Here is a 24,233-nt window from a genome sequence, read left to right on the forward strand (position 1 = left end):
ACCTCTCGTTGTACCTGAGTCCCTACCGCCGTTTCGTCTCCCTCCTTACACGGGCAGCAAAGCTTATTTTTACGCGCAGCTCAAACTGTTCCTCCTCTGTTTTTAATTGTAAGGCTAAGAACTTTTGTCTTATTAATCATATTAGTTTCCACTCATATTAATTTACACTACTGCAAACTTCTATGGATATATGATCTGGGCCGTCTTTTATACTCTGTAAACAAGCGCTGCTCTCCTTAGTCAGAAGCCTGGCTTGTTTATCAGTGTTTCTCAAGCTTTCCTTACTTGACAATTGTTTTACCATATCTCCCGCTTTGTTACATTCACTTTCCTCTTGAAATTTGCAAGTGCGTTTTATAAGCACTCCATTCTTCTGAGTTAAACCCTCCCTCCCTCGCTCTCTTGAAAGTTTTCTGGACTTCTCTTTTCTTTTATTGTACTCGTGTTTTAAGGGGGTCATTTCTCTCGTATGTCACCAATAAGGTACTCTGTACCTGATGTAATGTCCAGTCCAAGTCTTCGCAGCTGCGATACTTGCTTTTAAAGGTAGCCAATCTCTTTAGCTCCTCCTTGTATCCCTGATAATCTGTATTTTCCGGATTCCTCGTAGACTGACTTTTTGGTTTTCTGTCTTCTACCTTTTATGTGAAGTAATAGTCTTATGGTCTGTAATGAATGTTTCTTTCACCACTCTTCATCCTACTTGTTTTGTCTTTGATGCCTATTGAAACCAATGTATAATGGTGGGCTCATTCCTTGATTCACAATATCTATCTTGGTACTGATGTCTTATTCGAGTGCTACTCTTTGCTTTCATTGCATTAATATTAGTGCTTCCCTATGCTGTATGGTAAACATTGGTTTCGCATGCAACAATCAAGTCAACATTCTGAAACCTGCAGTTTTCTATTACATCTCGCATGCCTGGCATCGGTATCTCTTTCTCATGTAGTAGATAAACCGATATGACAATAGTGGTTCTTCTACGCAAATCCCCATTTGCCACTTTTATCTTGTTAGTAGTAAAGTCATACAGGCTTCATGGCACAGCCCCTGGAGATTAGTTCTAGTAGTAGAAACTGATCAAACCCTTGACGCAAATGCTCGTTCGCACATTCCCGACTTCACAATGAATTCTCGTCCATTTGCTTTAAGCTTTTAATACAGTTATTTGATACATACGATTCCCATATCAGTGCTATGTGTGTATGTACCCCACCTATGCTTTTTGTTAATACCGCAGAGAAGTTTGCAGTAGTATAAATTAATATGAGTGGAAACTAATATGATTAATAAGACAAAAGTTCTAAGCCTTACAATAAATACTTGTTATATAATGATAATAATGGAATATTATTAAATAGGAACAGATGATTTAGAAATGAAATCTGATGCTGTTGTGGTTAATATTAGATCTCCAAAGGATGAACTGCAAAATGAAGAATTTGAAATTATATCGACTGAAACGTTTGTAAATATTTCTCCTAACGAAGAGGAATCAATTAAAAAATCTGATGGAGAATTAGTTGATTTAGCAATTTATAGTTATGAAAATAACGATATTTCCAAGGAAAATGTAGAAGACAAAACAATGTCTATGGTTCGTCAGGATTTACAGGTTGATGATTATGTTGAGATTAACCCAGTTATTGAATGTCATACACAGAACTCTGAAAATTCATCTTGTGGTAAGAATCCTGCTATCCTAGCTGTTTTATATTTGTTATTTATTTGTCAATTTATCTCTCTCTCCCTCTCTCCTTACTATCACACATTTACTATTTAACACGAGGTTGCTTTACTTATGTATATTGCAATGATTACAATGACAATAGTAAAGGAACGCTGATGGGTCACAGGCAAAGTTAGTTCTCTTGTAATATCTTCTGATTAAAACATCATCAGGATACTATGGAAATTGTTTTTTATTTTAGATATATTTCGAACATATAAAAAAAGTAAAATACACAATTTTCTGATCGCTATATACTTTATCGGTACATAATCATATTCACGTCTTTTTTATACCTAAAAATGAAGAATTCTTCTTTTCATTCCCAAGTCGATAGAAAGCTTGCCAAACTTTGTTCGACCTATTATAGTAGCAAATTTTTATGCTTCAGCTAAGACCGTTTGTGCATAACTTGCCGCGTATTTTACTATGAATCTGCTATTTGGCGTGTAATTGAAATTATTTTGATAAGCATTTTTACAGTCTGTATCGAATGTAGTTTCATGATTTTGGTTTTCAATCTTGTGTCTGTGTCTGTGTCTATCAGTATCGTGTCTGCCATTTCGACAGACTATGTGTGTGTTAAGATTTCTATCTTCTTGTTATTAGAAAGATTGTCAAATCTGTTTTGACGTCTACTTCAAACTTTTTGATGAAGGATTCAATACTCGAGTTTTTCAGTTTTTACGTTGTCACGATGTAGAAGCGTCTGTTTGAGGTTCACATGAGAGTTTTCCAGTCTTCTTTACGGAGATTTTCGATTTAAGTAAGACGCTCGGCTTGCTTAGTTTGATAAATGACTTCTCGAATTATCTATCGACTAAGGTGCTGAGTAAAAGCTTGGATAATTGAAGTCGAAGTTGAACTTGGCGCTGTTTTAAAGGATTCCGTATTTTCCTCGACTTCGATAATTTGATGCTGTCGGTTTCGTTCTTGACACTTCTCAGAAACATTAATTCTGATGCACTGTTGTCGGAGTTGTTTTATTACTAACAAATTTACGTACTGTTGTAAAGCGAAAACTTGAACAAAGCGAATAATGATTCGAATTCAATTTGGCAAAGTGGAACTGTGAACAGAAAACATGTCTCCTTACTAGAATTACGTTCTATCAATTTTTGAAAATATATGATCGGAACTTGTTTTTACGCTCTCTAAAAATATAATTTCTAAAAATAATCTAAAAAGATAATATCTTAAACAAACTTGTATCGGTAAGATTTTCCAAGAGGTTCATTAATCTGTTTTGAAATTGCAATTTATATGGATTCGAATTATATGCTAGTTTTTTTGTTTCATTGATCAGAAAAATAATACTATTTGAGAAATCATATGTACATAAATTATTTTTATAGGCAAATTAATTAATCCAGTTTTAAGCGAATGTACTAATAAGAGTAACGCTCTTTGTAGTAATAGAAGGAAGGGAAACCACCAAAAGACAATCATTGCAGTAAAAGAGAATGAAACGAATGGTTAGTGTTAATTAATATCTCTTATTTTCCATGCCTTCATCTAAATTATCATATATAATTGATCATTCTCAAACTCTATTTGCCAGTTAAATTGTCAATTACTAGTTCTGGTTCACTTAATCTCAAAGATTGTAACCTTAATGTACCTGGGACACCTAGAATATCCCGTAAAGATCAATTCGTTAAAAGAAACATATCAAACAGAGATAATCATAGTACCGCGCGGCGGGTCCCAAAATATCACGTCTGTTACATATGCAATCGGCAAGTAGCAGACAAAATCAAAAGGCACTTGCTTGAAGTTCACGCGGATCATGATCTTATTAAGAATTCTAGACGATTTGGTTCAGATGAGTTTCAACGTATTGTAGAAGTAATCATCAATTTAGGTGATTATAACAATGACATGCGGAATGAAAAGAGTAATACAGAAAAGCATGTTGCCTGCAAACCAAACGCTCGAAAGATTATCAGAGTAAAAGTTAATAAAGATACTGGCGAATACATTTTACCCGAAAATTGCTATGCTTCTATCATCTCTTTCAGAAATGATAATAAAGGAAATAAGATTCCCGTTATTTACAATTATGATTTGCCAGAGCAACATGATGCTAGTGAATACACTTATTGTGTTAATTGCTACAAATGCATCAAAGGCAAACTTATATCTAGGCACAAATGTCCTTTCGATGATCGACTTCCAAAAAGGGGTTTAAAACAATTATGTGATGCATTAATACCTGATATGCACCCAAAAGCTTCACTTCGACTCCGAAAAGTAGTTCTAGCATCTATGAAACAAGACGATATAAAAGGTATTTTAATAAAAGATGAAACAATTATTTTATATGGAAACGCTATGACTTCGTACCATACCAATAACCAAGATTGGTCTATGATTAGTACTTCACTGAGACAGTTGGGTGACTTTTTAAAAACTGCTCGAGAAGCTAATCCGAAAATTGAGACGTTCGCTGATATTTTATCTGCAAGAAACAATATTGATATAATCGAACAATCTCTGCTAAAAATAGTTGATCATAATCCATTGACAGAAAAGATAGCCAAAGGAAACAAACTACAAAAATTAACAATTTTGATTAAAAAAGTAATAGGATTTTACGAGCGTTATTGCCTTCGCAACCATTTGGACCATGCCAACGAAGTTACTGTAATCAAGAAACTTTCTGAAGACTCTGCAAAAAATTTGAACAAAAAAGCTCGAGACTGCTTAATTGAGCAAGAGAAAGAGAAACTACCACAAAAACTTCCAAAACCTGAAGTAATTCAGCAATTATATTGCTATACAGAAAAAAAAAGAGCTACTGCCGAAAAAACATTGATTAATTTTCTTCATGAGGGAATAGGACATTTCTCTAGAAATGATTGGATAGTTCTAAATGAATCGACTTTACTTTTATTGCAAATTTTTAATCGGAAACGACAGGGGGAATTGTCGCGATTGCTCTGGACGGATCTTAATGAAAAATGTATTTATAAAATTGATAAACATTCTAAAGGAGACGAGTACAAAAGACTTTCTGAAAAAGATAAAAATATTGCTAGTAACTATTGCCGAGTATCTATTAAAAACAAACTACAAAAAAAACGAGTAGGTTTACTCATTCATAAGAGATTGCTATGTAGCATATACCTCATTGGTGAGCTCAGAAAGCATGCTGGCATCCCAGAGAACAACAAATACGTTTTTGCAAAGCCTAACAACAAGCTTGCCGACAGAGATACGTATTTTGAAGCATACATTGTTATGAGGCAGTATGCAGCTCAGTGTGGTGCCCAGAACCCTGAACTTCTTCGTGGAACTTTGCTCCGTAAACAAATTGCAACAATGCTTTATGGGATGGATGCGGGAATCGGCATTAGCAAGGAATTGGCAAGATTTCTCGGCCACCATTATGATATTCATGAGCAATACTATAGGTTTGAAATCCCTTTCAAAGAGATAGTACAACTAACACCCATATTTGTAGATGGGCAAGGTGGCGAGGATACGTCATGTTTACCATGTTTAGCAAACGATGATCCAGAAATCGATAATGGTATGTCAATAAGATAAGTTTTCAGAATCAAACTTAGACTTATCAATTAATCAGAACAAAACTAATAATTTTTTTTAACCTATGACTTCGTTCCTCCATAATTCCTATTTTTCTTCGTTTCCTTATTTTTTTAGATCAATTTTTGTTTCTAAATATCAGCTATGATAATTACGCAATAAAAAAATACGAAATTTATAAAATCACGGTAAAAGTTTTTAATTTTCACATTTAATACTAATGCATCGTGTATTAGAATGTGAATGCTATTCTATGTGCATTATTAACTAAAAGATAACAATCAAAAACGAAGATTTTTATATTCAGTTGCTAGATTTATTTTTCAGTTACTTTTTTCAACTACTTTTGTATTTACTTTATTCTTTTCCTCATAACATTTTAAATATACTTATTTTCCGCCATTGATAATATTTCTTCTGCTTTTGATTCTTCTTCGTCTTTTTTCTTATAAGCTTTTGTTCTACTCTATTTTGTGTTACCAAGTTAGCTTCCTTCCCTAACCTTTCCTGTAACTACTTCCCTGCTTTTGTTTCTTTAAATTGTAACAGCTTCACCAAGGACTCCCATGAAAGTAACTTATAGATGAATATTTTGTAGGCGAAAACACAGAAACAATGAACAATTTAGCCTTGAGAATACCAACATAAATGTGAACCAATTGTAACTCAATTCCAACAATGTCTATGGTCAGTCAAAGTAATTTTAGCAATAGAAGTAGTCGTTTTGTGTGTTTGATTTTATATCTTATTTTTGCGTGTATATTTGAATTAGTTTTTAGTTAATGTGATTGTTTGTGCATATTTGTTATCGATTCTATACTAACACAATATTTTTTTCCTTCATTTTATTCAAATATTTATCTATCTTTTTATTTAATATTCATATTTTAATATATTAGTAGTGGACGAATCAGAGAACAGAGCTTATCTTAATAATAGTGATGACTCTAATGATGAAGGTGCAAAAGAGTTGATGAACGATGAAGATGATTTTAATAATGTTTCCATTGAATCCATTGAACAGATTGATGTAAGTAAGTTGGACATTCCAATCAATGAAATAAACTTAAGACCTAAAATTAAAAGATCATCAAAAAGAAAGTCATCGAGTAGTGAAGATGATATACCGTTGAAAAAACGATCGAAAAAAGATTCTTCACCAGAATACATACCTGAAGCAGAATATGAAACCGAATCAAATTATGATTTTGATGAAGAAGATACTGTTGATGATTATTTTGAAGATAGAAAGAAGGAAAAATTACAAAATATAAAAACAAAGAAGCTTTTTGGGCTTACATCTACAGTTGTAAAGAAAGCGAACCATGAAGGTGAGCAATTATCATTAATTATTCAATAAGTAGAAAGATAATTTGTAGTTCTATTGCTACCTTGTCTCAAGCAATAATCATTCTTATGAAAAAATTACGAGGACTTTTCATTAAGTCAGTAGTTTGGCTTAGAGTCGCACTGCTATTGTAACATATATATGTACATATATTGTAACTAAAAAAATACCGTCTACTATCATTATGATTGATTTTATGAGAATTACAGTTTAGAAAACTTAACGGAGCCTGAATATCTTTTAGCTATATTATAAATGTATAGTCAGGATGGTACTATGTAAAAAAAACGAGTAGACATTTTTGTGCGAAAAGTATTTCAAAGTTTGAAAAGGGTGAATTTATTAAATAACCCTCAGATATTAAATTTCGCTCAACATTCCATTCTTTTTTATGACATATTCATGCCAACTACATTCAACAGGGCGTCCACTATCCATTTATTTCTCAGTATTGATGTTCGGTTTTCTTGTCATTTTTTAATTAGCCCATTGGTCGGAGCTATATTTAATTCTTTATTTTCAAAATTTCTAATAGAAAATAAAAATAATTTCAAATGTTTTGTTACAGGCAGGCGAGTAGTTCCATGGACCGATGAAGAAAAGCAAGCCATAAAAGAATTTATAAAAACCAATGGTAAACCAAACAGAGTAACAACAAATTTTATTCAGCAAATCAAAGATGCTAATAAACAGATTTTAGCACATCGCAGCATCGCAGTTTTAAGAGCACATCTTCACAATTTTGGCTACGTCGAAAAAAGCTAGAGTATACAAATCACATAGTTGTTTCAATAATCAATAAAAAACTAGTTAATAAGTATAAATGTAGTAACGTAAACTGAGTTTACTTTAATGAGCTATATTATATATCGTTGAAATAAAGAAAATGTAATATTCTTTTCTATGAACCCTGCTGTGTTCATATTCATCTGATCCTCAATGTCACGGAAATCCGTCATGACCAACAATACTAATTCAGATATAGGTAATTTTTATTCGTAAACACAATTCAGATAGCCATAATACATTTAATACTATGTGTCATGGAAATCGTCTCTCGCTAATAACTTTATAAGTTGTATGGTTGTGGGAATTTTTTTATTTGTGAACACAATGCAGAATCAGTAATGCATTTAATACTAAGAGTTACGGAACTCTTCAGTCGCCATATGCATATGATACTTGTTCAATTAGGAAAAAGTTGTTCATCGTGAACATATTTTATTTAGCCGCGATTCTTCAGATTATTCGCGTCGCAAAAATCCACCGTCACATTACTAACGATACATGATACATTATCCGCTTTTATAGAATATTTCAGCTGACCGGATTTGCAGGACACAGGGTCGCGACCGATAATGCTCGATATGTCGATCAAAAAATGATTTATGGGCATAATAGAACTATTTGTAGACGAATGATTATTCCAGTGGGGATATCTGAAAAGTATGGTACGAAGGAATCATTTCTATAATGTTCATTATGAGTTGAACTACTTTGAAAATCTACGTTAGCTTTTCCATCAAAAACTAGGCTAAATCCATGTTGGAACATCGTTTTTCGACCCACAGTGCCTACTACTTGCTTGAATGATATGTAATTGATTACAATATCACATTGCTAGAATGCAAAAGGCCTATAGTATCCGCTTTTATAAAATATCTCAGCAGACCGGATTTCCAGGACACAGGTTCCTGACCAATGATAATGCCCGTTATCTTGTTCCAAAAACGAATTATGGGCTAACTACAATTATTTGTAGACGAATGATAATTCCAGTGGGGATATCTGAAAAGTAGTGTATGAAGGAATCATTTATATAATTTTCCTTATGAGTTGAACTACTTTGAAAATCGAGATATCTCTGAAAAGTAAGGTACAATGAAATCAATTCTATAATGTTCATTATGAGTTGAACTGATGTTAAAATCTACGTTAGTTTTTCTCTCAAAAACTCCGCTATATCGACGTTGGAAAATTATTTTTCGACCCCCGGTGCTTACGGCTTGCTCTCATGATAGGTAATTGATTTGTATATCATATTGCTAGAATGCAAGAGGCCTATAGTGTCCGCATTTATAGAATATCTTAGCTGACCGGATTTGCAGGACACAGGGTCGCGACCGATAATGCTCGATATGTCGATCAAAAAATGTTTTATGAGTAACTCATTAATGTTAATTTACTATTTTCCGTTTCAAGTGTGAGTTTTTCTAACACGGATACTACGTTTAGGTTGAGCTTTTGAATATTTAATATTTTATCTCTCATTAAAGTCTCCATTATAATGTTGTCTAATGGGCAGAATATGCCTTATAGCATGATTAATGGTTTGGCTAATTAAGTTTAATATTTTTTTTGCTGTCTTAATTTTGAGTGATTTAACTGTTGCTCAATTTACAAGATGTTAATTTTTGCTTCAAATTTTAATATATTATCTTTTGTTTTATAAAATATCATTACTATCATCTTTATTTTTCTAATTTCAAGACGTGATGTTTTAGTTTTATTTCCAATGATATCATTTTCTATGTTTTCAATAACCCATTTTTTCTTCAATTTCATTCATTTTCAGCCTTTGCATTAAATTTAATACTTTTCATTTCTATCTTATACTTATCATCTTTTTCTTTTCTCCATATACTTTTATTATTACCCAGACTTCCATACGTTCCGGGCACATAAATATCTAATATTCTTATTAGTTTTTCTGCCATTTGATCAATTTCCCAATGCTCAATAATAGAATTTTTTCGCATATGTTATTGGTTGAAGAACTTATGAAATGAAAACAAGAAAGAAGTCTTATGCATTTATTAAACCTTTAAAATTTTAATTTAATTTGTGAGTACACCATTTGCGTCACTATATCCATTTCCGATCACTTCCTCGAATATCTACCATAGACATGATTATTTTTAATAATAATTATTGAATGAATTTTCATAACGTATAAATAATATAAAAAAACTACTAGTTATTTCAGCTAACTGTTGCACATTTTTGTTTATACAAACACAATGATTTTTCTCCATGTCATGAATGATTTGGGAAATTTAACTATTTAAATTTAGTTTTTAATAAAAGCATTGTTTTAATAAAAAATTGTTCGAAATTAATAAATAGTTTATCGATTTGTGCTAATCGCAAGTAATTGTCGTGCAACAATTTTTATTAATACTTTTTAATACCCTACTTTGTGCTTTCATATGCTTCCAAATGAAAATGTTTAGTTTATCTATACAATGGACTCTAGACTCCATGATTGTCACCTTACATCTGACTTCAGTTCATAGACTCTACAATACAAAATAAAATACAATTTGTGATTTGTGATACATTTTATTAAAATTAATAATTTAGTAGTTTCATTTGATGAGTTGGTGTGATTATCTGTTGATGGTGTTGGTGTAGGCATAAAAAATAAACTACTTATCAGTTATCACTAAAGAGAAATGAGTGTCATAATGTTCAATATTTGAAAAAAATTGCTATATTTAAGTGAAAAATAAATAGAAAATTGAACAATTTTTTCCAAAGTGTACTTAATAATAATTAATACAAAATAAAGTTTATAATTTTATAATACATTTTATGGAGATCATTTTAGTAGTTCCTTCTTCATTTCTTTTTGATCCTGAAAGTTTTCACCAGTAAAAGTAGATTTATTAAAATTTAAGAGAGAGTCTTGAGATTTTAGTGATTATCAATTATTGATTCTTGTGTTTTAATTTTTAATTCAATTTTTCTTTGATTTTGGTTTATCAGATTATTATAGTAGAACAGCTTTAGTATAAATTATTAATATATAAATATTTATTAATTTAAAGTTTCTACTTATAACTTGAAGATTCTTTCATTGTTCCAGTGATGTGGCAAAAGTGTTTTGATCTCATCGACAAGATACCTTTCATTTATATTATTAATTAAACTAAAAATAATACTCCAATAAAACAAGCTTTATCTCTTAAACAAGTAATAAACTTTATTATTTCAACACAATAAGCTATTATCAAGAGTACGTACACATTTTTTTATAGTCTCAAAAGCTTGTCAATAAATAACTATATCAAATTCTTTTTTCATATTCAAATAAATGAAAAGTTGTTTGTCAATTAGCTATTACCAAGTGTACGTACAATTTTTATTGTCTCAAAAGCTTGTCAATAAACAACAGTAGTTAAATTTCTTTTTTTATATTCAAAATACTAAGCTGCTTACAAAACTTCAAATGACTCCACAATGTTTTCTTTGAAAAATACGAGAAGCAATTAGTACATTCTACTTTTTCAACTTCATATACAGCATCTTTCCTGATTTTCCTTACTGGTATAATAATACCTGTCATCTGGCGATAATGTGCATAGCCTTGATTACGTAAGAAAGACATGGCTGCGTTTTTTAAATTAAAATCTTCATGATTTAAATAGGTTTTTACAATATTCTTATCAGAGTGAAATAATCTCAAGTGTCGTGGCAGTTTAATTTTAAAATGGTCGCAATAGATGCAGAGTCCTGCTCCATTTTTCCGTCCTATGAGATATTGCTCAATTACTAATTCATGAAGTATTTCCAGTTTCACATAAGCTCTATCAAGTTTTTTATCTAAATTTATATACAGAGCAAAGCCATAAAAATCTATAAAATAATTTGTAATAAAGAAATTTATGTGAACATATACTGCTTTGATATAAAGAATAAGATATTAAAATAACTAATTACCCTCCATATTTCCAGATGCATGGCTAAGACTCATCCTGGAATCAGATGAATCTCCTTGGCTTATTACAATTTCATTGGTTTCATTTCTTGGTAAATCTGGATATTTAGACACATATCTTTTGTTCATTTAATAAATTTTAGAACATTCAAAAATTTATAGTAACTTACCTATCATATCACATGTGAGGCACTCACAGAACAAATTATCATTACCAAAATAATTATTGCTGTAATAAACTACAAGTTCTTGGCCTTTTTTAATACATTTAAGTGTTCTTAAATAAACCATATGACTTTCTGCTGATACAAATTCAGAATTTGGCTTACAATCATGGTTTATAAACGCTATTGATCCTAAAAATATGTTGTTTTTATTGGATCTATAACTTTTAATTATAGAAAAATCATTTTTAGACAACGTTAATCTTTTTTCTTCATCATACGAAAGCGGTTCGAAGTATCCAAATATATTTTTCATCACAGTATAAGCAGGAATATCTTCATTGGCCACAACTTTTATACCATTGAAACCTTCTTTAGAATATCTAACACAATTTTCCAATTTCACTTTAGAATCAGGATGAAAGAATCTGAGGTATAGCTTAAAATAATTCCTAAGCCACTTTTTGTATGAAATGTTGAATTTAAAATAAAGATTTAACTCACAGACCACTTTTTCTAATTTAGTGAGAAGACTTTCAATGTCTTTGTTTTTGGCAAAATCAGAAAACATTTTGTTAACTTCATATTTTGCAAGGTCTTTGGACGTTTCAGCCATTGCATCTTTGTTAATTTTACGCACATTGTTCGAAAATTTATCAACTATAATCAACTTAGACAAATCATCTATGTTTATTAAAACTTCTGCGTTCATACTGATATTTTTTTTCTTCAAATAAATTTAAAAAATAAAATCAAAACGTAGCATTGGCTGGAATGACAAAGTCTGCATATGTGCATAACATTTATGCAGCGAGTCAGCTTAAATCCAAAATGTAGCACAAGTTCCCTCCGATAATTATGCAGACAATTACGGCAACTTATGCTTACAAGTCAGCATAAGTACCTATTTGCTTTGGATTTAAAAAATAGCTCATTATTTCATTATTAATCATTTTTATAACATCTTATGCATATACATGGCATAAGAAACACTAATCCTACCGATGAATAACGATTTCGGATGGCTTTTTTTCTGTCATCATAAGTACCTATATACGTATACATATATAAATTCATACTTATGCAGACATATATTTTATATATAAAATATATGTATATAAATTCATACTTATGCAGACATATATCACGATAAAACTCGACTTATGCAGACGTTTTACCTACTTATGCGGACGTCTGCACAAGTCCCTTAGTAAAATACCCTAACGTAAAATAAGCGAACCGTATCTGCATAAATGTTGATTCGCGTTTCAAATCATACAACACATAGATAAATATAGATGAATATATATATGGAATAAGGAATTTGAAAAAATTATGATTTGTGTTTCAAACGATAATCTATTACGAAATATTGCTTCGAAGTTTTAAAGAAAACAGTAAAATAATAAAAATGTATTGTTGGGACTTAATGAGAGTAGACGATTTGTGTAAATTTTTAGCTATAGATCCATATATTGGATTTCATAGTAGAAAGATTTATCATTATGGTGTTCTTTCACAACGTGTACAATTAGATATTGAAGAAGCATTTGTAAAATATACCCCGATCAACAGTAAAAATGTAAAAGTAATACGCGATCAACTAATGGAAATTGTCAATGCTCACTGCTTAAATTATATATTTAACATTCAGAGACTTGGTTTAGTAAATTCCATGTTAGATTATTATTTACGTTCTATGTCTTGTGAATCTTCTATTATTATCAAGGAATGTAATCGCTTTGCTGAAGATAGATATAAAGGTTTTAAAATTGAAGCAAGTGAAGACATAAAAAAGGGTACAAAGCTGAAAATGCTTACAGGGGTTTACAAAGCAATTGATTGTAAGACACTGGCTTATTTACAATCTCAAAATTTAAATTTTTCAATCATGAAGAGTAACTTGACAAAAAATGATATGATTATGCTTGGACCTGCAGCTCTAGTAAATCACGATTGCTCACCTAATAGTGAGTACGAGTCGTTATCCAAAAGTTCATTATTAATAAAAGCGATCAAAAACTTAAAAACCGGCGATGAAATTTTATGCTCTTATGGTCTAGATTATTTTGGATACAATAACAAAGAGTGTGCCTGTCAAACTTGTGAAAAAGAAAAAAAAATCATTTTCTGGAAACAAATGAAAATTTTGGTAAGAAAATTATATTTTTTAAATTTTCAAATGCAATACCATGTTAATTAAATTTATTAAAATTTTTTTAGATAAATCCAACTTTGTCAAAACAAAAATTCAAAATATTTTGATTTACAATAGTAACAACTATTGTTTAGAAAAATTATTTTATGAAATGAACTATACTTTTATAGAAATAACGCCAGTTATAAAGAGGATATTTTGTTCTGATTCAATATATGCTTTAAAAGAATATGTACAGCTACTTCTCAGTTCAAGCTTCAATTTCAATGTAATAAGAGTATTTGATTATTATAATAGTTCAGATAATTATGTCAATATGATTGAAAAAATAATATAGTAAATATTGACCTTTCAGAAAGACATGCAATCAAATTAGTTGATTTAAATTATTGTAAGTACATAATTAGATTTTTTAATATAAATAATATTCATTACTTATTAGTTTACATATATATTTCTCACTACTATAAAATTAAATTATCCATCTATGCCTCTAGAGAAATTAGACTTGGCAAGTTATTATTTTATATTTATTGATTAATTTTTGGCCATGTTAAATTATTTGTGAAACAGAAATTTTGTTATTACAAACTATGATTAGATTATTTGACAATATTTTGTATTATTCCATTTATGGACAATATATTGATCAGCAACCCATCAAATTTTAAAGTGAACGATCATTTTTAATAATATTCACACATAAATCATGTAAGATAAATTTTTCAGCGATGGAAGAAGATAGTGTCCACAGAGATGCTACAAATACTATAAGCTTCCAATGTAAATCTGAAATGATACAGTGGTGTGATAAGTGCAAGAAAGGAATGGTTACAAATGATATCACAACAAACTGGCATAACAGTAACTGTTCTGGTTTAATTCAAATAAGATCTAATAATATACCTTGTGTGATTCTAAAGATTCCTGGTAAGATTTTTTATAAATAGTAATATAAAATCTTTTCTGTAAAAAGTGATTCTTGAACATAATTAAAATAAGGTTTTGAAAAGATCAAGGTATAATATTAAATAAACTCAAAATCACTTTAGCATGTAATATTATAAATACCAGACATCATCATATTCTTTGACCTCAAGTATCTAAAATACAGTTTTTAATAAAAATAGTTTAACAATCTAGTTTTTGATGAAAATGATAAAAAGTATAAAATTATAAAATCATTGATATCAGATTTTCACTACATCTATCTTTATTGAGGTGCCAATGAAAAATAAAAATTTTCTATTTCTTGAATGACTTGGAAAATAGCATAAAATAATCTAGAAATCAATAATTTTCCAATATATTACAATTTTTTGATTGCAGAAAAAATTCCCGAAAAGAGAAGGCCATTTTGTCATTTCTGCACATCATTTGTGCACCAATATGCCAGACATCTAAAAACTCATCATTTTATTGAACCAAAAGTTGCACAAATGATCAAGATTAGGAAGGAAGAAGAACGGAGAAAGCTCATATATTCATTAAGAAATCGGGGATACGATATCTACTACAAATTGTCAGGAAATATAGTTCCATGTAGGTCAACAAAAAAAACTACAGGAAATGTAACAAAGATGCAATGTAAAGATTGCGGAGCTTTTTTATCTAAAAGTACTCCATGGTGCCATGCATGTCCTAATACAATGTAAGACTTGTAGTCAAATTAAATAAAGACTCAATTAATAAAAAATTATATTGTTATGAGTTGATTGCTTAATTAACAAGGTATATTAATGTAAGATTGATAATGAATAATAGATTATTAGGTCCATAAACGGGAATTCCACAATATATACTTACACTTCTATTATCGCGGAGTTGTAGAAAGCTATCAGATACGGTATAAAGTTTAATATTATCGTTCCCTAAATGCGATAGCTACAGATCATATTTTTTAGAGTTAAAAACAAATATAATCCTTAATAAAATCGTGTACCGACGTTTGTGCAAGTATAATTTACCAACAACCTTGAATGACTCATATATTAATAAACTTACATAAGTCGAGTATGTAGACTTTCACTGTAAGTATGGCCTGAATAACAAATAAAATTACTATGACATTGATAATGTTTTGGAAATCACGTTTCAGAACCGGATTCTTACGACAGCCACGCCTTACGTGCAAATTCAAGGATATTTAAAAGTTCATATGGTACGTATTGCTACGTAGTAAAAAGCCATCAGAACGAAATGACACACTACAATTTAAATACATTAAAAAACATTACTTTTCTTATTAAAATAACAATCCAAATTATCGCTGGAATCAGGTTATCGCGTCCATCATAGGAAAAAGTATATACCGCCAAACCAGAATAACCTATTTATTTATAAACGTCTCATATACTTGAGAAGTTGAGTTTAAAAATTGATAATATCTATACGTCTAGATCGCTTCACTTGAGATTGAAAATAATAGAGATATCATGTTCATAAACCTGATTTCGACAACAGTAATTGAAGATGTAATATTGGAAGTATGTACATTGCTAGAATTTGGTCATTTATGTTTTAGGTACATTGTCTCAGTACAAAGATAGGTATCCCATTGCTGTATCTTTCTCGAATCAATATCAGTTATCATACTAATTGAAATCATATGCCGAAATCTGTTGCCGAAATCAGGTGACCACGTTTATCTCGTGGAAATTAATCTACCTTTCAGCCAAAATAAGTCGTTCGTTACTGAACCTAACAAGCGTCGATTAAATTGAGTTTAGAAGTTGATAACATATGAACAGCATTATTGAATAACTTGAGTTCGACAATGATTGGAAGATCATGTTCATAAACCTGATTTCGACGACAGTCATTGCAGATGTATTTTTGGGAGTATGTACAAAACTGAAATTTGTTTATTTACATTTTTGGTACTTTGTCTTGGTATCTAGGTTCGTAAGCCATTGCTGTAACTTTCTCGAATCAATACCAATTATAATAGTGGTTAAAATGACATGGCGAATTCTGTCGCCGAAATCAGGTAGCCAAGTTTATCTCGTGGAAATTAATCTACCTTTCAGCCAAAATAAGTCGTTCGTTACTGAACCTAACAAGCGTCGATTAAGTTGAGTTTAGAAGTCGATAACATATAAACAGCATTATTGAATAACTTGAGTTCGACAATGATTGGAAGATCATGTTCATAAACCTGATTTCGACGACAGTTATTGCAGATGTGTTTTTAGATGAATATACAAAGCGAAATTTTGTTCATCTAAGTTTTTTCTACTTTGTCTTGGTATCTAGGTTCGTAAGCCATTGCTGTATCTTTCTCGAATCAATACCAATTATAATAGTGGTTAAAATGACATGGCGAATTCTGTCGCCGAAATCAGGTCGCCAAGTTTATCTCGTGGAAATTAATCTACCTTTCAGCCAAAATAAGTCGTTCGTTACTGAACCTAACAAGCGTCGATTAAGTTGAGTTTAGAAGATGATAACATATGAACAGCATTATTGAATATCTTGAGTACGACATTGATTGGAAGATCATGTTCATAAACCTGATTTCGACGACAGTTATTGCAGATGTGTTTTTAGATGTACATACATAGCGAAATTTTGTTCATCTAAGTTTTTTCTACATTGTCTTGGTATCTAGGTTGGTAAGCCATTGCTTTAACTTTCTCGAATCAATACCAATTATAATAGTGGTTTAAATGACATGGCGAATTCTGTCGCCGAAATCAGGTCGCCAAGTTTATCTCGTGGAAATTAATCTACCTTTCAGCCAAAATAAGTCGTTCGTTACTGAACCTAACAATCGTCGATAAAGTTTGGTTTAGAAGTCGATAACATATGAACAGCATTATTGAATAACTTGAGTACGACATTGATTGGAAGATCATGTTCAAAACACAAGTTTATATCGTGGAAATTAATCTACCTTTCAGCCAAAATAAGTCGTTCGTTACTGAACCTAACAATCGTCAATTAAGTTGAGTTTAGAAGTCGATAACATATGAACAGCATTATTGAATAACTTGAGTTCGACAATGATTGGAAGATCATATTCATAAACCTGATTTCGACGACAGTTATTGCAGATGTGTTTTTAGATGTATATACATAGCTAAAATTTGTTCATCTTAGTTTTTGTTACTTTGTTTGGTATCTAGGTTGGTAAGCCATTGCTGTATCATTTTCGAATCAATACCAATTATAATAGTGGTTAAAATGACATGGCGAATTCTGTCGCCGAAATCAGGTCGGCAAGTTTATCTCGTGGAAATTAATCTACCTTTCAGCCAAAATAAGTCGTTCGTTACTGAACCTAACAATCGTCAATTAAGTTGAGTTTAGAAGTCGATAACATATGAACAGCATTATTGAATAACTTGAGTTCGACAATGATTGGAAGATCATATTCATAAACCTGATTTCGACGACAGTTATTGCAGATGTGTTTTTAGATGTATATACATAGCTAAAATTTGTTCATCTTAGTTTTTGTTACTTTGTCTTGGTATCTAGGTTCGTAAGCCATTGCTGTATCTTTCTCGAATCAATACCAATTATAATAGTGGTTAAAATGACATGGCGAATTCTGTCGCCGAAATCAGGTCGCCAAGTTTATCTCGTGGAAATTAATCTACCTTTCAGCCAAAATAAGTCGTTCGTTACTGAACCTAACAAGCGTCGATTAAGTTGAGTTTAGAAGATGATAACATATGAACAGCATTATTGAATAACTTGAGTTCGACAATGATTGGAAGATCATGTTCATAAACCTGATTTCGACGACAGTTACTGCAGATGTGTTTTTAGATGTATATACATAGCTAAAATTTGTTCATCTTAGTTTTTGTTACTTTTTTTGGTATCTAGGTTGGTAAGCCATTGCTGTAACTTTCTCGAATCAATACCAATTATAATAGTGGTTAAAATGACATGGCGAATTCTGTCGCCGAAATCAGGTCGCCAAGTTTATCTCGTGGAAATTAATCTACCTTTCAGCCAAAATAAGTCGTTCGTTACTGAACCTAACAATCGTCGATTAAGTTGAGTTTAGAAGTCGATAACATATGAACAGCATTATTGAATAACTTGAGTACGACATTGATTGGAAGATCATGTTCAAAACACAAGTTTATCTCGTGGAAATTAATCTACCTTTCAGCCAAAATAAGTCGTTCGTTACTGAACCTAACAATCGCCGATTAAGTTGAGTTTAGAAGATGATAACATATGAACAGCATTATTGAATAACTTGAGTACGACAATGATTGGAAGATCATGTTCATAAACCTGATTTCGACGACAGTCATTGCAGATGTATTTTTGGGAGTATGTACAAAACTGAAATTAGTTTATTTACATTTTTGGTACTTTGTCTTGGTATCTAGGTTCGTAAGCCATTGCTGTATCTTTCTCGAATCAATACCAATTATAATAGTGGTTAAAATGACATGGCGAATTCTGTCGCCGAAATCAGGTCGCCAAGTTTATCTCGTGGAAATTAATCTACCTTTCTGCCAAAATAAGTCGTTCGTTACTGAACCTAACAAGCGTCGATTAAGTTGAGTTTAGAAGTCGATAACATATGAACAGCATTATTGAATAACTTGAGTTCGACAATGATTGGAAGATCATGTTCATAAACCTGATTTCGACGACAGTTACTGCAGATGTGTTTTTAGATGTATATACATAGCTAAAATTTGTTCATCTAAGTTTTTTCTACTTTGTCTTGGTATCTAGGTTCGTAAGCCATTGCTGTATCTTTCTCGAATCAATACCAATTATAATAGTGGTTAAAATGACATGGCGAATTCTGTCGCCGAAATCAGGTCGGCAAGTTTATCTCGTGGAAATTAATCTACCTTTCAGCCAAAATAAGTCGTTCGTTACTGAACCTAACAAGCGTCGAATAAGTTGAGTTTAGAAGTCGATAACATATGAACAGCATTATTGAATAACTTGAGTACGACATTGATTGGAAGATCATGTTCATAAACCTGATTTCGACGACAGTTATTGCAGATGTATTTTTAGATGTACATACATAGCGAAATTTTGTTCATCTAAGTTTTTTCTACATTGTCTTGGTATCTAGGTTGGTAAGCCATTGCTTTAACTTTCTCGAATCAATACCAATTATAATAGTGGTTTAAATGACATGGCGAATTCTGTCGCCGAAATCAGGTCGCCAAGTTTATCTCGTGGAAATTAATCTACCTTTCAGCCAAAATAAGTCGTTCGTTACTGAACCTAACAATCGTCGATTAAGTTGAGTTTAGAAGTCGATAACATATGAACAGCATTATTGAATAACTTGAGTACGACATTGATTGGAAGATCATGTTCATAAACCTGATTTCGACGACAGTTATTGCAGATGTGTTTTTAGATGTACATACATAGCGAAATTTTGTTCATCTAAGTTTTTTCTACTTTGTCTTGGTATCTAGGTTGCTAAGCCATTGCTGTAACTTTCTCGAATCAATACCAATTATAATAGTGGTTAAAATGACATGGCGAATTCTGTCTCCGAAATCAGGTCGCCAAGTTTATCTCGTGGAAATTAATCTACCTTTCAGCCAAAATAAGTCGTTCGTTACTGAACCTAACAATCGTCGATTAAGTTTGGTTTAGAAGTCGATAACATATGAACAGCATTATTGAATAACTTGAGTACGACATTGATTGGAAGATCATGTTCAAAACACAAGTTTATCTCGTGGAAATTAATCTACCTTTCAGCCAAAATAAGTCGTTCGTTACTGAACCTAACAAGCGTCGATTAAGTTGAGTTTAGAAGATGATAACATATGAACAGCATTATTGAATATCTTGAGTACGACATTGATTGGAAGATCATGTTCATAAACCTGATTTCGACGACAGTTATTGCAGATGTGTTTTTAGATGTACATACATAGCGAAATTTTGTTCATCTAAGTTTTTTCTACTTTGTCTTGGTATCTAGGTTGCTAAGCCATTGCTGTAACTTTCTCGAATCAATACCAATTATAATAGTGGTTAAAATGACATGGCGAATTCTGTCGCCGAAATCAGGTCGCCAAGTTTATCTCGTGGAAATTAATCTACCTTTCTGCAAAAATAAGTCGTTCGTTACTGAACCTAACAAGCGTCGATTAAGTTGAGTTTAGAAGTCGATAACATATGAACAGCATTATTGAATAACTTGAGTTCGACAATGATTGGAAGATCATGTTCATAAACCTGATTTCGACGACAGTTACTGCAGGTGTGTTTTTAGATGTATATACATAGCTAAAATTTGTTCATCTTAGTTTTTGTTACTTTTTTTGGTATCTAGGTTGGTAAGCCATTGCTGTAACTTTCTCGAATCAATACCAATTATAATAGTGGTTAAAATGACATGGCGAATTCTGTCGCCGAAATCAGGTCGCCAAGTTTATCTCGTGGAAATTAATCTACCTTTCTGCAAAAATAAGTCGTTCGTTACTGAACCTAACAAGCGTCGATTAAGTTGAGTTTAGAAGTCGATAACATATGAACAGCATTATTGAATAACTTGAGTTCGACAATGATTGGAAGATCATGTTCATAAACCTGATTTCGACGACAGTTACTGCAGGTGTGTTTTTAGATGTATATACATAGCTAAAATTTGTTCATCTTAGTTTTTGTTACTTTTTTTGGTATCTAGGTTGGTAAGCCATTGCTGTAACTTTCTCGAATCAATACCAATTATAATAGTGGTTAAAATGACATGGCGAATTCTGTCGCCGAAATCAGGTCGCCAAGTTTATCGCGTGGAACTTAATCTACCTTTCAGCCAAAATAAGTCATTCGTTACTGAACCTAACAATCGTCGATTAAGTTGAGTTTAGAAGTCGATAACATATGAACAGCATTATTGAATAACATGAGTACGACATTGATTGGAAGATCATGTTCATAAACCTGATTTCGACGACAGTTATTGCAGATGTGTTTTTAGATGTACATACATAGCGAAATTTTGTTCATCTAAGTTTTTTCTACTTTGTCTTGGTATCTAGGTTGCTAAGCCATTGCTGTAACTTTCTCGAATCAATACCAATTATAATAGTGGTTAAAATGACATGGCGAATTCTGTCTCCGAAATCAGGTCGCCAAGTTTATCTCGTGGAAATTAATCTACCTTTCAGCCAAAATAAGTCGTTCGTTACTGAACCTAACAATCGTCGATTAAGTTTGGTTTAGAAGTCGATAACATATGAACAGCATTATTGAATAACTTGAGTACGACATTGATTGGAAGATCATGTTCAAAACACAAGTTTATCTCGTGGAAATTAATCTACCTTTCAGCCAAAATAAGTCGTTCGTTACTGAACCTAACAATCGCCGATTAAGTTGAGTTTAGAAGAAGATAACATATGAACAGCATTATTGAATAACTTGAGTACGACATTGATTGGAAAATCATGTTCATAAACCTGATTTCGACGACAGTTATTGCAGATGTGTTTTTAGATGTATATACATAGCTAAAAGTTGTTCATCTCAGTTTTTGTTACTTTGTTTGGTATCTAGGTTGGTAAGCCATTGCTGTATCATTTTCGAATCAATACCAATTATAATAGTGGTTAAAATGACATGGCGAATTCTGTCGCCGAAATCAGGTCGGCAAGTTTATCTCGTGGAAATTAATCTACCTTTCAGCCAAAATAAGTCGTTCGTTACTGAACCTAACAATCGTCGATTAAGTTTGGTTTAGAAGTCGATAACATATGAACAGCATTATTGAATAACTTGAGTACGACATTGATTGGAAGATCATGTTCAAAACACAAGTTTATCTCGTGGAAATTAATCTACCTTTCAGCCAAAATAAGTCGTTCGTTACTGAACCTAACAATCGCCGATTAAGTTGAGTTTAGAAGATGATAACATATGAACAGCATTATTGAATAACTTGAGTACGACAATGATTGGAAGATCATGTTCATAAACCTGATTTCGACGACAGTCATTGCAGATGTATTTTTGGGAGTATGTACAAAACTGAAATTAGTTTATTTACATTTTTGGTACTTTGTCTTGGTATCTAGGTTCGTAAGCCATTGCTGTATCTTTCTCGAATCAATACCAATTATAATAGTGGTTAAAATGACATGGCGAATTCTGTCGCCGAAATCAGGTCGCCAAGTTTATCTCGTGGAAATTAATCTACCTTTCTGCCAAAATAAGTCGTTCGTTACTGAACCTAACAAGCGTCGATTAAGTTGAGTTTAGAAGTCGATAACATATGAACAGCATTATTGAATAACTTGAGTTCGACAATGATTGGAAGATCATGTTCATAAACCTGATTTCGACGACAGTTACTGCAGATGTGTTTTTAGATGTATATACATAGCTAAAATTTGTTCATCTAAGTTTTTTCTACTTTGTCTTGGTATCTAGGTTCGTAAGCCATTGCTGTATCTTTCTCGAATCAATACCAATTATAATAGTGGTTAAAATGACATGGCGAATTCTGTCGCCGAAATCAGGTCGGCAAGTTTATCTCGTGGAAATTAATCTACCTATCAGCCAAAATAAGTCGTTCGTTACTGAACCTAACAAGCGTCGAATAAGTTGAGTTTAGAAGTCGATAACATATGAACAGCATTATTGAATAACTTGAGTACGACATTGATTGGAAGATCATGTTCATAAACCTGATTTCGACGACAGTTATTGCAGATGTATTTTTAGATGTACATACATAGCGAAATTTTGTTCATCTAAGTTTTTTCTACATTGTCTTGGTATCTAGGTTGGTAAGCCATTGCTTTAACTTTCTCGAATCAATACCAATTATAATAGTGGTTTAAATGACATGGCGAATTCTGTCGCCGAAATCAGGTCGCCAAGTTTATCTCGTGGAAATTAATCTACCTTTCAGCCAAAATAAGTCGTTCGTTACTGAACCTAACAATCGTCGATTAAGTTGAGTTTAGAAGTCGATAACATATGAACAGCATTATTGAATAACTTGAGTACGACATTGATTGGAAGATCATGTTCATAAACCTGATTTCGACGACAGTTATTGCAGATGTGTTTTTAGATGTACATACATAGCGAAATTTTGTTCATCTAAGTTTTTTCTACTTTGTCTTGGTATCTAGGTTGCTAAGCCATTGCTGTAACTTTCTCGAATCAATACCAATTATAATAGTGGTTAAAATGACATGGCGAATTCTGTCTCCGAAATCAGGTCGCCAAGTTTATCTGGTGGAAATTAATCTACCTTTCAGCCAAAATAAGTCGTTCGTTACTGAACCTAACAATCGTCGATTAAGTTTGGTTTAGAAGTCGATAACATATGAACAGCATTATTGAATAACTTGAGTACGACATTGATTGGAAGATCATGTTCAAAACACAAGTTTATCTCGTGGAAATTAATCTACCTTTCAGCCAAAATAAGTCGTTCGTTACTGAACCTAACAAGCGTCGATTAAGTTGAGTTTAGAAGATGATAACATATGAACAGCATTATTGAATATCTTGAGTACGACATTGATTGGAAGATCATGTTCATAAACCTGATTTCGACGACAGTTATTGCAGATGTGTTTTTAGAT

At 31.7% G+C, this 24,233-nt stretch overlaps 2 protein-coding genes across 4 annotated transcripts in view; one reads left to right on the plus strand and one right to left on the minus strand.

The window, feature by feature from the left end:
- The window catches only part of LOC131666700 (S-phase kinase-associated protein 1), a 397,249-nt gene that overhangs the window by 257,641 nt on the left and 115,375 nt on the right, over nucleotides 1-24,233 (minus strand). The window lies entirely within an intron of this gene.
- On the plus strand, nucleotides 5,253-7,423 carry LOC131666689 (uncharacterized). 2 transcript variants are annotated; one of them, XM_058939550.1, is made up of 4 exons: nucleotides 5,253-5,267; nucleotides 5,883-5,971; nucleotides 6,187-6,615; nucleotides 7,201-7,423. In XM_058939550.1, the coding sequence occupies exons 3-4, from the start codon at nucleotides 6,258-6,260 to the stop codon at nucleotides 7,395-7,397; spliced, it is 555 nt and encodes a 184-aa protein (XP_058795533.1). In that variant the 5' UTR covers nucleotides 5,253-5,267; nucleotides 5,883-5,971; nucleotides 6,187-6,257; the 3' UTR covers nucleotides 7,398-7,423. The 2 variants fall into 2 exon arrangements, with proteins under 2 accessions (XP_058795533.1, XP_058795524.1); XM_058939541.1 differs by lacking the exon at nucleotides 5,253-5,267 and having other exon boundaries at nucleotides 5,882-5,971; nucleotides 6,184-6,615.

Source organism: Phymastichus coffea, unplaced genomic scaffold (genome assembly GCF_024137745.1).
Source record: "Phymastichus coffea isolate CEN01 unplaced genomic scaffold, Cenicafe_Pcof_1.1 PCOF00004, whole genome shotgun sequence".
NCBI classification, from domain to species: Eukaryota; Metazoa; Arthropoda; class Insecta; order Hymenoptera; family Eulophidae; genus Phymastichus; species Phymastichus coffea.